Consider the following 13,589-nt stretch of genomic DNA (forward strand, 5'->3'; position numbering starts at 1 on the left):
CCCTGTTCAGAATTGACAATAAACTGATAAAAACAAGAAAGTAAATAGTTTGTCTTCACAAGTACCTTACCTGTTACTCTTGACTTCTCAGAAGTATTTTAAGAAATATTTTCCAGTGATCTAGCATTAAAAAATCCTTAAAACTCAATCTTCTGTACTTACTACTTGCTGATGGCTGTTAACATTATTTTTTTTACCCCACAGTTTTATAGCACTGGTTCAAAATATCTTAAATGCAAAATGAATTTTCTACAGATTCTCAACTTCTCCAGACTTGTGAGACTGAGAAAAAGCAGGGTGAGGGAGGGATGCAGCTACAATACCTAATTTGAATTAGTTTATTTTGAAGTGTGATCTCTGAGCACTGCTAGAACATGCAACAGTCACACAGATCACTGCTTTGCAGGGCTGTAGCACAGGAAAAAGGTAGTAACACAGCATTTAAGAGAGTATGTAGAGCTTGGCTTTAGGACTGAAAGTGCTGTTGAAGAAAGACAAGAGAGGTATAGCCTGCGGTTGCCTGCTTCCAGCTCTCATCTATGTGAGCCACGGCAGCACCACTGATGGAAAACACCAATTATTCACAGCACCCGAGAGATGGCAAACATGCTGCCACTGAAAGACTACTCAGCATAATTTCAGAAATGTTGTTAAAAGCCTTAATAGGCTTCTGTTAATGAAAGAGTAATTCTGTAAGTTACCAACCACTCACAACTAAGGTAAGATCTTAGGCACTTCTGTGACCTGCAGCATCTAGCGCTTAATCATACTTGAAGGCAGATTTTTAAGCATAAATTTCTCTTGCTCTGTAATACCTTACCAGTACTACATTCTTTCACATTTGGCAGCCCAGTGCTACCAATGCCTCAGAGAGCAAGGACAACGTATGATCGTGCGCCTACTTTTATGAGTGGTGAGAGAAGTGGCATTTCTTGCTCAGCAACCCAAGCAGCTGTCTGCATTTTGTGCTACTCGCTGCACAGAGCTGCTTTGCAGCCTTGCCTGAAACCCTCTTGCTTCCAGAAGTAGATAAAATCCCCATTACACTCATCTGGATATGAAAGCAACAAGCTGAGGCCTGATAACTGGACCTGAAAAGCTCATAATGATTCAAAGCAACAGGAACTCACCATGAGAAGACTACCTCCAGTCCTAACCTGACCAACTCGAAATTTAGTTTTGCACAACATACTCTGTGGAGAGTAGGAATGAATCAAAAAACCCACGGATGCAGAACCAGCTACAGCAGCTACCCATGATTAAAAAAAAATAATCTTGCTTTCACTGTCCTGTCTGCTAGTAGGTGAGGCCACTTTCACCACTGCATTGTTAAACCTGGGACATTCAATAAGCATATTCAGGCTGTGAGACAGAGCTGGACACCTGCAGCGCTTGGGACTCAAGTAAAACCCACAGCCAAAATTCTCCTGGGAGAAGGGGAAGAGCCTGGGTAAGATTACTTTCTCTCTTTTGCAAAGATGCCTAAATACTGACTTAATTAACTTCAGGCAGACAAGCTTAAAATAGTTGGACTGTGTTTTCCTTAAAAGGTACCAGTAACATCTGAATTTGAATTAATATTCGTCTTCCAAGAGTTTCAGTACTTAGAATTATTTCATTCAAGAACACAAAATACAAGGATTTTCATAACTTCGGTTTGGCGCTCTTCCCAGAGTACAAGTAGTCTAAAAATAAAGTCCTTATAAGATTTATCCCCAGTGCAGGGATTTTCTTCCGCTAATGGGGACTGCTCTTCCAATTCTGAGCTGCTAAAATTCTGAAGTCTGTTAGCAGAATAAATTGTTTCTGAAGCTGATTCATTTGCCCTAAATAATTCACATCATCATCTTCCAGCAAGATTTTCTGACTTAATGAATGTAATCTGTCAGCTGCTACAGAACTTCAGTGTAAAAATTGCCCTTGGAATTAAGTTCTCCCTTTTTTTTTAATTGACTCTTCTTTATTTAGCTGGTATCAAGAAATATTTCCCCTATGGTATCAAGAAATATTTCCCCTACAGATTCATTTCCAAGTTTGAAAAGCCAGATTCACTGGTTTGTCAACAGAAGGCTCCCCTTGGCAGTAACCAGTGCATCTCAATGGAAGTGCAGAGGATTCCACAGTGCCTCGGGAACAAAGCACACCCTGGAGGATGCACCAGCCTCTGGACAATTGCTATTGATTTACAACAGGCTCCACATTGGGAACTGAAACTAGAATTCCATATTCATCCCATACAGTACAAATATATAAAAATGAAAGCTCATGTAATTCCCAGAGTGCACCGCAGGCTTAACTCTGCAGCTCTTCTACTCAGGGAAGCAGCTTCAAGAGTTCAGAGACATCCTGCCCAAAATACTGATCAGCGAAAGAGAGGCTGCAGACTTGAATCTGACTTTCTATTGACTTCAGCTGTCCATCCAGAACCACCACGACTGCAACAGGAAGAACAAATGCCAAGGTTTCCATCAATGGGAACAGCACTAGAGCCATCAGTGACGTAGTTCAAAGCACTGTACAGCACAGACTTCAAAGAATGAAGCACTTTTATGCAGAGGGACCAAGGAGTAGTTCTACATAATGCCAGGCACTGTAACGTGTTCTCACAGCATGAAATGCCAAACTTAAAAAACCCAAACTATCGTATTTGTACAGGCCTCTCAAGTGATCAATATTTCACTTACCAGAATGCAGAAAGTAATTCCCCCATTGCTCACACTGATGATACACCTCACATTGTGCAATTTCATTTTCATGATGAGGAAATGCAAGATCTATTCCACCGGTATGGATGTCCAGCTGCTTTCCAAACACTGCACTGTAACAATATTTTCCTGATCAGTAAGTAGAACAACACAAAAGCATTTTGTAAAAAGAAATGCAGATAAAAATAAGATGAAACAATATAAATTTAAGTGTACAACATAGTAACTTCATTTTTCAAACAAGACTTTACACATACCTTGGATACCAAAACTGCAGCAGAACTTGTATGGACAGGACCCATATCTGTTCACAATTACTTCTCCTTAGTAGAAGCAATTATTTTTCTACCTTAAAGGATGGCAAGCAGGATGTCTCCTTTCCTTGTTCTGCTACAGTTTCAGTATCAGACAGGTGCCTTTATGTGCAAAGCTAACAACTTACTTCTATAAATTTGGTATTACTCTTCCTTATCTTGTACCTTTTCTGTAAGAATTCAAACAATAGTGTGTGCAGTCAGGTCAAGCTGGGCAGGTTAGCAACTTTATTTTGCCTATCTGTTAAACAAAGTTTACACTTACAGCCTCACAGGGATGTGAGTCAACCTTAACTGCCCAGAAACCAGGAGTGCTCAAGCAGGGAAAGATGCAAGGCCTACAGACAAACACACAGGCCTCCCATATGTCACCTTAACAAGGTGCTCCTGGGTAGCTGGCTGAACATTAATACTTTGGTCCCTTTTTGAGACAAAACACCCTGCTAACACTGTGCCACATGATGGCTTTGCAGAAGCTGTTGGGGCACAGGAGGAAAAGACAAGGAGAAGAGAGAAGGGAAGAAAGAGCAGCTGTCACCATCTCCCAAGTTCATCCTTCTCTGCTCCTGCCTGCTTCAAAACCAGCTAAAGCACAAGTCTTCCCAGGACTGACCCTCACCTTCCTGTGTGCCACCTACAGAGGAGCACTTGATGTTTCCTCCAACAAAACCAATAAGAGCTGGAGAGAGGTGACAGATGGATCTGCCAAATGCACAGGGCCAGGAGGAGCCACCCACCTCACCACAAGGGAAAATGCACAGAGAAGATCAGACCTGAGGGGCTCAAAGCAGGGAATTCCCTCCTCCACGGCTGCTCTAGAGACTAGAGACTCCTCATTCACAGACTTATCAAAATTAATTCACCTAACATGGTTAAATGCTTTGAGATACTTGGCAAAACAGATAGCTAAGTGAGTATTGCTTAAAAATGGGCCTTCAGCAGCTGACTGGAACAGCAAATTGTTTTAGGTCACTTACCAAAGTAAGCTCTCCATTTTTCACAGTCCAAGATTTCTACAATCATGCTCTCCATGGGTCAGCTTTTATTTATATGGCAGGAGCCTCATCCAGCCTCAGTAAAATACATTATTACAGAAAGAAATGCAGACTATAAACAGGACTGCATTAGCAGACAGGCCATGTCATAAGTGGCATTTCTTATCTGTGCACTTCTGTCAGAGGTTGTACATCAAACACAGCATTATTTTGTGCACTTTGATTGCTTTAAGAGCTGCCTCACTATGCTGAAACTATTTACAGACAAAAAATCACCCTTATAAACACTTTTCACAAGCAGGTGGAAATTACTAACAATCCCAAGTGCACCAGAAAAGCCTATGAAAGAAAAACCTAAAGCAGCTGTTTCCACCTCCTTTCAGCTTTAGCTAAAAATTTAAGCTGAATAAGGTCAGATCTAAACTATTTCTTATTAGCTTCCAAAAAAAGATCTGAGACTAATGCAGAACTAAGTATACTATCAATCTTCCAGGAGAGAGGACTTTTTCTCCTGTGGTGAAAATAAAACTTTAAGTTAAGAGCAAATTACATCAAACCAACTGCAAGCAAAACACTACTCAGCAAGAACACTGAATAACATTTAGATTATTAGCATGAACATCCACAGCTGCTGTTAAGATAAGGCCAGGAAGATCTCAGAGATCAAGCTGTAATCCCACACCCTGTCCTCCTGACACCTACATCCTGAACTAGGTCTGATGGAGACTGCTAGAAGTGGAAGGGAAGCGAACGAAAGAGATACCGTAACTTTCACCACACCTTTGGTTACTCAGCTCAAGTTAAAAGACTGATAATCAACTATGTGATCCCATGTGCTGTATTTTAAGCACCAAGTCTGACTCAAGAGAAGGTGCCAAAACATAGAGACAGCTGTGACAGTAAGGTGAAGCAGAGTTTATCTGGGCCACATGTGACATCCCAAGTTGCATAAAATGGTCACATTAAAAACAATGCTATCTGCTGATCAGAAAACACTTTCAATAACTGCTGCTACCATTGTACTGTGACTGAAAACAAAAAATAGCATTAGATTTATCAAAATCCAAGAAATCTGACCTTGAAATTGTGGAACATTCAATGTGCCATCCAGGTCGTCCTTTTCCCCAGGGAGAATTCCACGATAGCTCTTGAGGCTTGGCAGCCTTCCACAGGGCAAAATCTTTACCATGTCGTTTATCAGAATCAACTGGCAAGAATAAGTGATTTGTTAATGGGATATGTCTCAAAGAAAAAAAATGACCAAATGAAAGCAAGGGGAAATGTGTGTTTAGTGAACTACTCTGATTTTAATCCCCTTCAATCAACTTCTTTTCACTACAACTTCCCTCTCTTTCCCCTCACACAGGGGAAAACTGAAATATTGAAATAGATTTTGACAAGCTACAAAGATGGATTCAAGATTCCTTAATATAGCCTATCCTATCAGTCCTTTTATCCTTCCCTGGTTTGCCTTATTTTTTATTCCTTTACATATCAGTTACATATCAGCCAGTTTCCCCAGGACAAACTAACTGCACTACAGCAGAAAAGGTGATAAAACCAAACCAAACACACAAACAAACACCCTACAACTTTTTCTCTAGAACACAATTACTTTGTATTTTAGACTTTATAAAACAAAGTGCACAGAGGTAAGAATCAAAACTATTCTTGGACAGTAGCAATTTGTCAGCATGGTTTTCACCAATGGGTTCTCTACAAAGGTTTCCTCACAGCTATATTTGTTCTTTCCTTCACTACATTGCCAAGGATGCAGGTTTTTTTGTCACAATAGACATTGTTTGTGCTCATATCTGCTGAGTCCTAACCTCCAGTCAAATACACAGCACTCCATGGCAGGAGGCACAGAACAGCATTCTGGACTTTCTTTCTGACAAATACACAACCTCACTTTTAGAATCATACCAACTCAAAATTCCTAAGAACTAAAGATATGGAAATATAACCCTAGTTTTATCCACTGAATCTTCACCTGGGCTCTTTCACTAGATTGCCAAGTTCTGAGTGACCAGTATCTGCTGACTCCAACCCTCTTTTGCCCTTTTTTTAAGTATACTGCTACAAAAGAGCACTCTTCAACTTCTCAACTGTAAGAAAAACAAGTGTCAAAATCGTTAGAAATAAGAATGCACTTAGTTGAGACTAGAGGGGAAGCAGGGTAAAACACATAATCAGTCACAGCTGAGGCTGGAAGGCACATCTGGGGACAGTCTAATCCAACCCCCTGCTCAGAGCAGGTGCAGCTACAGCAGGCTGCCCAGGATGGTGTCCAGTCAGGCTTTGATTATCACCAAGGATGGAGACTCCACAGCCTCTCTGAGCAACATGGTTTGTGTTAACCATCCTCAGGGTAAAAAGGATTTTTCTTAGCTTGAAATGAAATTTCCCATGTTCCAAGTTGTGATCAGTGCCTCTTGTCCCATCACCAAGCACCACGGAGAAAAGCATGGCTCCATCTGCTCTACTCCTTCAGTATGAGTACATATGGGTAGGATTTCCCTGAGCCTTCTCTTCTCCAGGCTGAGTGGTCCAAGCTCTGTCTGCTTTTCCTCATACGAAAGATGCTCCATTACCTCCATCATTATTGTGGTCCTTTGCTGGCCTTTCTTCACTGCTGTTCTGGGGAGCCCAGTGGCAGACCTGCACTCCAGGCATGTCTCACCAGTGCTGAGCAGAGAAGGATCACCTCCACTGAGCTGCTGGCAATGCTCTTCCCTGTGCAGCCCAGGAGGCTGCTGGCTCTCTGCAGTCAGTAATTACCTCTAAATAACTGTTGACAAGACGCATGCCCTTGGTAAGCTGTAATGCTGAAACAACTCCAGAGTAGAGCTGTGAGAAGTTCTGGCTGCACCTGAGCATCAGCCTCCAAGGCATTTTCAGTAATTACAAACAGATTTTTTTTTTTAAATGATGAAATACTGAACTTTAGTTTGCAAAAGGATGCAGGAGACCTGAATAAAATTCTCTGACACAGAGACCCGATCAGATCCTTATTACAGAGAGGTTCAGCAATCCTGCAAAGCAGGAACTGGAGCAAAATCCCCACAGCCCAGGGTATAGGCCTGCTTTAGCACAGCCTATGAAGAGATTCTCTTCATGATACTCACCCTCACACGAAGAGGCTGCTTAGCCCAGTGACAAGTAATGAAGGAAGCAATTCATCCAGTTAACGTCAGAGCAGTGCAACTGCCCCAACAAGAACATGGTAGGTGAGGTTTCCTTGTGTTTTCCCTTGAGTACCTCACTGCTGCCTACTGCAACAGCAAGAACACCACCTCACTGTGAAGTTTCTATGTACCACTGCCAAGTATTTAATTAAAACGGCTCAAGAATCCTAATTGTTCTAAGGTACCAGAACAAAGGTATAGAGGGAAAGACAAAAGTAAGAAAAACCAAGTTTCCTCCTGCACTGGCAACAGTGAGTGCCTCATAAAATAACTACAAAAGCACTGTAATCCTAATTAACCAGAAGTTAGCTATACCCAATGGGTTAGAAAACTGTTTCAGACTTTCGAATGAAAGTTTGCACATAGATGCAAAATGCATTCAAACAATGCATTAATGCAAATAAGCTCGTGCCACGAACTTACCTGCTTCATCTTGGGTATCAGGGTTAATAGCAGTTAATACTCCATATCTTCTTCCCCAGGATTTAACATCAAAATAAACATTGCCTAATACAAAAGAAACGTTTAGTTGCATAGCAAAGATGGGGCACATTGATGAGAACTTGGTAACATTTCCCCAAAAGCAAAACACAGTGCTCTTCCACTCCCATTTGAAATTCTGATTTAGAAATTCAGAAATACTGCAAAAGTAGTAGCAGATGTTTCCATGTTATCCAGCTTTTCAGTAACCTCTGTGCACATGCTCATTCTGCCCATAGCATAACTCTGAATTCTGGAGATCTCCCAGGTTCTTCCTTACCCATGCACAATCAGCAATCCCCTCCCCTACTGCAGCTCAAGCTACACCTAGTCCAGTTACAATGCACTTGAATCCTTCTACAATCACCAGCTCTGCTAAAAAAGAAATCCACACGTTTTGCTTTGCAGACACATCTTTTTCAGCACAAAGGAGATACACAGCTCCTCTTCAGAGGTTTCCCGCAGCTTTCTTTAAGAAACCAGGCCAAGATTTCCCCAAGGAGTTTAGACAGCAGTTTATTACAGTAAACAATTATATTAAATAATGAGCTACATTTAACTTAGAATTGAGTAATAGCTGTTCTGCCCATTCATGTGATCACAAACAAGTCACTCACAACCCCATTAAGCAACAGAAGGGAAGCCTGGCGCAAGGTATCTCATCTGATTCCAAAACAAGATTAACTAAGAGCAGTGACTTCCTATACATGTGCTGAACAAGGAGTTACCTTGCTCAGTCTTACCTTGTGAGGTTGCATAAGCTTGTCCACTGGAAATTATTGTTTCTATAAAGGAAATTATTTGAGGAATATTGTCAGTCACCCTCATATACACTGTAGGAGGAAGGACCTTAAAGAAAGAGTAATATCGCATTAACACACTGCCAATGAGTTCCTTCACTCTAAGAAACAAACTAAAAAGCTAAATTTTATCTTTTAAAAAAAAGTTGCAAGTACCATAAAAAAATTCATAAGCAGTATTTAATACACAAACAGAAAAAATATTTGAGGGGTGGCAAAGAAAAACCCTGATTTTCCCAGTGACTCACTCTCTGCTTCTGACAGAGAGAGAAAAGAAGCAAAGTCACCTGAAATCAGTGAAAGAAGATTTTGTGTTCCCTGTGCTTTCAATCAGGCTATTTCTGCATTATTGTAAATATGCAATATCTGTGAATCAAGGATCTACTGAATATGGGAAAATACTGTTCCGAAGTTTCATTTATTCATTCCAAAGCTCAGGATTGCTTCTCCCCACATTTCTTTACTCAAAAGGTGTGCAGTTATCATTCCAGAAGAATGAAAAAGTAAATCAGCACTCAGTTTCCAAGCAACAAATTTATTTTTACAGATCAAATCCTTGAAACCAGATTCTTTACCAAAATAATTGCTTAGAAATACTCTTAAATTTAGAATCTTGAGTATTTGTACCTTTAAGGCAGCCATATCTTGTTTAAAGTCTTCTTCATAAATACGAGCAAGAGCTACTGGTGATATATTCATCTAAAAAAAAGAGAAGCAGATTAGCAAATCATAAGTCAGAGTAATGACATAAAATATGGCAATTTTTTCTCAGACAGCTAATAGCTAATTGGAAGATTTAGAGAGCCCTCAAGGTAAAGAGTCAGAAAGGCTTATTAATCTACCATTGACAGGGAGGAGATGTAAGTTATAAATAACTTAGAAGTAGTATTTCATTTATGCGTCTCAATTTCCAAAATATTGATATAGCTCTTTTAAGAGAAAGCAACCAAAGACTAAAATAATAAACTCCTTCCCTCTCTATTATTTTCCTCTTGAGAGAGTCATTCATTTCTAGTGACAAAATATACTACCATACACAGGACATAAAAACCATTCAACTTACTGACAGGAAACACCAATACCACCTACGTGCCAGAAAGACAGATCAGAGACTTGCAGAATGAAACAAGATATTAATTTTCAATGATTAAGAAAAATAAGCTATTTCAGCAGATCATGGGTACTCATAGATCTCAATATTGAAAGCCAGTTCCACGCTTTGCCAAGTCTGGCGTTTCTGAAGCACCTTCTCTACATTTCTCATTCATGGGACACAAACAGGTTCCTCTTGCAGAGGGGATGAGAAAATGCAACCCAAAAGGAAAGGAACTTGTACATGGTAAGGTACGTGTTCTCAAATATTCAGAAGAGGCCAGGGATTGAAAGATGCATGACAGCTGCCCTAGCAAGCAGCAGCATGTTATCTAAGTGTTTCAAATGCATGCTTTTACATCTTATCTGAGAATAAACTACTGGGGAGAAGACAACATAATGTCAGTCTCTCCATCTTGCAGGTAACTGAATCATTAATAACATAAATCCCATTTCATCACTTCCAGTTCATTACTGGGGCATCTTTATGGGTTCTGATTTTGAGAGAGTAGGTGGGTACCACTTTTTGTACAAAGTCCTGGCCAAAGCAGGGGTTCTGGTGAAGACAGTCCAGATGTTCATGAAGCAATGAAATGAGGACAGTGCTCAGCACCAAAAAACAAAGACATGCTTCTGCCTACAGACCAGTGACTGGATTCATCTCCCTAGACAGCTCAGCTACTTCTTTGATCAAGAAAGAAACAAAGGTGCCTACAGAAAGAAGATAGAGAATTTCCTCCCATCCAGACGGATGTTCAACACACAAAGAGATTCATCTCTCTCTCAAAGGACCACTTTGCAGCACGTTCATCTTAAACTAGCACCAGCTTTCAGGTTTTCCCCAGATGAACCCCACCAGGGGATGAAGAACAAGCTTAGGCATGTCGATTCTACCACTGTAATGTTTCAGATGCACGGGTTCCAACAACAAAAGTAGGCTACTGAGGTAAAGGCCTTGGCCATCCAAACAAAAGGATTGACCAAACATTTCAAAAAGTCACCAAAAAAAAAAAAAAACAAGAAAAGATGACTTCATAGAACCAAAGAATGCAGTAAAGCAACACATCTTTCAAGAACATGTCATTTCCCCCCTCCTCAAACACAAAAGGTCTAAGATGTTCTCACAATAAGGAAAAATTTTAAAATGCAAACATGGATTTAAAATGCCTGAATTTTGGAGGAGGGTTGTTTGTTTTGGAATTGTTTATTGCCTTAGAAAACAGCAAGTAAATGGACTACGGGAACAGACATATTTCTACATGAGTGGTGTGCTAGTATTCATTCGATTGCAGGGGCCTGTATTTAACTGAGAAAGTAACTGTTTACTTAAAGATAAGTAACTGTTTACTTAAAGATAAGTAAAAGGAACAGCTGTCAAATTCTCTGGCTCCAAGAAACTATCTTAAAGCTTGCAACTGCAATTCAATCCAACACATTCACTTATGATCCCGAAGACATGAGTTATAGATTCTACAGTCAAAATAAACAAAAAGACTTAAAATGCAGAATAAAAACACAGAATACACTCTTAGTGCTTCAGTGCTCAAAAAGTGGTTTTAAAACCATTTAAAAAAATTGCAGAAATTATTCACCAAGCTCATCTTGAAAAAAAAGGTCTGATTAAAATTCAACTGAGAACCACTTACAACCTCAGTCTTATCAAGACTTACCCCTAGACACAATGTTAACTTTCCTGTGGGTGACAGCCTCAGCCAGGCCTGGTGAAGCTTTCCAAGGTGCTGACATTGCAGCTAGATGGTGCTCGGCACCTTCCAGAACTGCCCTCCGCCCCCACGCGGCAGTGCTCTATGTGCTGTCCTTCATGATCACCGTACACAACACTTCTCCAGAACTCACTCTGAACCCTTCTGGCTGCTAAGTTTTGGGATAATTTCACTGTGCTGAGGATTCACGCAGGGCTTTTGCTCCCTGCTAGACTCTCATGCAGGGGGAGAGGGCAGGAGAATCCCAGCTGTGGGTGCTGTAAGCTAGCTCCCTCTCTGCCTCCCCCATCACACAGCTGTACCCATTCACCCCCACACAGCTCTGGACACTCAGCCCTCCTCACTCCCAGACCTATTACAGCCACACTAGGGGACCAGAAATCTCAACATTTATTATCTACTAATTAAAACAAACATAACTCAACAAAAGAACCCCAAACCCAGGTTAATTTTCCTATATAAGCTGCTTAGAAAATACCAAAAGGTTAGTCAAAGACTGCAGCAAACACCTACCTCATTGGCTCTTTTTATTATCTTGTCATCTATGTCTGTGATCCCCATCACCATGATAACGTCAATTCCAAAAAACCTTGTCATTATCCTTCGAATTATATCAAATCTAACATAGGAGCTGGAAAAGAAAGAAACACAAGCTTTTGAACATGCAGTAGTAAGAATAAAGTTAAACAAAAATAACCAACAGCCACCGGGACAATCTAATTAATCCCAACACTTGCAATGAAAATATCTTCAGTGCATAAGGTGTTTTTCCAAAACCAGTTGCTACCTGCACAAAAGTCAAGCAAATTTCCCTTGAACTGGCCTACCCTCTTCTGGCATTAGTGACACATTACATCAGATTTTCTGAGTGTTTTCTTTTGTTGCATCTCTTTATTCAAAGGATATCACAAGCTACAGGAGCCAGGAGACTCTTTCAAAGCCAACAGGACAAAATAAGACACAGAGATCAGATATTCTTGAAATACATCCCTTGGGCTTAGTACACCCTAACAGGTTTCCAAAAATCATGCAGCAGAAGAACAGGGAGAAATAAAGCAGAATTCAAATTAATTTTTCTTAGGGTTGAGTAACAACACATACCAGCCACCAATAAGGTATTTCATTCATACACGACCACAGATCTTTTCTGATAGCAAAGAGTAGATGCTCTATAGCTTATTCTGTTTTATTTACACTTGAGAATAAAAGTTATTCTGAAAATTATTCAGGGCTTTTGCCACAAAGCACAGTATTTAATGCTGATAGATTGATGATATACAAGCTGTATAGGGCTGTTGCAGCTCCTTCTGCTCACAGACTCTCCATTTGTAATTCTCAAAACACACTTTGACTGAGTTAAACCAAATTACTAGGTGGCATACTAGAAGGTGTCTGTCCTGCAAGATTATGAGAATCCTCAGGCTTTCTGGGCTCTGTTTTCCCCAGGGCCAGCAAGGAGGTTCACAGACCTACAGGTTCCTATTTCACCCACAGCATCACACAAACTGCAACTCCCATGGCCATCAGAACAAAGAAGTGTAAGCAACTACAGAAATGGAATTCCACCCTTCACTGCAGGTGCCAGGTAGCACTAAGGTACTGATTTATGGATGCATAATATCTTGATGAAGAAAAATACTTTTAGCTGTTGTTTGTGCCATGCCCATGCTGAAAAAAGACTTTCTGAAAGCCTTGCTGCCAGGGAGATAGTTTTTAATGAATAGCAGCTCACTGGGAGTAAGGTTGATCTAATGTGGTGACACGATTCCATAAGAATATTAAATTGGCCTTTGGATCCTGTTCAGAGGAACAATGCCAGCATCAAAAGCTTGATATTAGATTTAACAGCCCTGCAGTCACTGTTCCCAGAGCAGGCACAAATTTCACACTGTTCCCTCTCCTCTCATCTTCCAACTGAATTAATGGAAGAAACTCTGCAAGAACAAGAGCAGATTTCCTGATACCACAGGGACTTTACCACTTCAGGACTGATAAAAAAACCCAGCCAAAACAGACAGTCAAGACCAGGGGGTGGCAGAGCACGTGCAAGAGAAATCTCTCATGGTTAGTTTTACTCTTACTTCAAAGCATTCAGCCAGGAACCTGGAGGCCAACCAGGCTGCAGGTCAAACCAGTACAATCAAGTCAGACCCAGAACTGGGTAAAAAAAATTGTAATATTTGCCTGTCTTACTTTTTCCTCTATACAGAATGGGTGTTGAATGTCATATGGAGGCAGACAGAGCATCTGTTTTTAAGATTGGAAGCACAACATACTAGAGGATGTTAAAT

The 13,589-nt window shown here is 40.5% G+C and overlaps 1 protein-coding gene across 7 annotated transcripts in view; it reads right to left on the minus strand.

The window, feature by feature from the left end:
* The window catches only part of CARS2 (cysteinyl-tRNA synthetase 2, mitochondrial), a 43,674-nt gene that overhangs the window by 18,791 nt on the left and 11,294 nt on the right, over positions 1 to 13,589 (minus strand). For all 7 annotated transcript variants that reach the window (XM_053934386.1, XM_053934383.1, XM_053934385.1 and 4 more), the window contains 6 exons: positions 11,812 to 11,929; positions 9,110 to 9,181; positions 8,426 to 8,531; positions 7,626 to 7,709; positions 5,092 to 5,221; positions 2,685 to 2,818 (listed from right to left, as the gene is read on the minus strand). In XM_053934386.1, the coding sequence (XP_053790361.1) occupies positions 2,685 to 2,818; positions 5,092 to 5,221; positions 7,626 to 7,709; positions 8,426 to 8,531; positions 9,110 to 9,181; positions 11,812 to 11,929 (644 nt within the window). The remainder of the gene's footprint in view (positions 1 to 2,684; positions 2,819 to 5,091; positions 5,222 to 7,625; positions 7,710 to 8,425; positions 8,532 to 9,109; positions 9,182 to 11,811; positions 11,930 to 13,589) is intronic.

The sequence above is a fragment of the Vidua chalybeata genome, chromosome 2, assembly GCF_026979565.1.
Source record: "Vidua chalybeata isolate OUT-0048 chromosome 2, bVidCha1 merged haplotype, whole genome shotgun sequence".
NCBI lineage: Eukaryota > Metazoa > Chordata > Aves > Passeriformes > Viduidae > Vidua > Vidua chalybeata.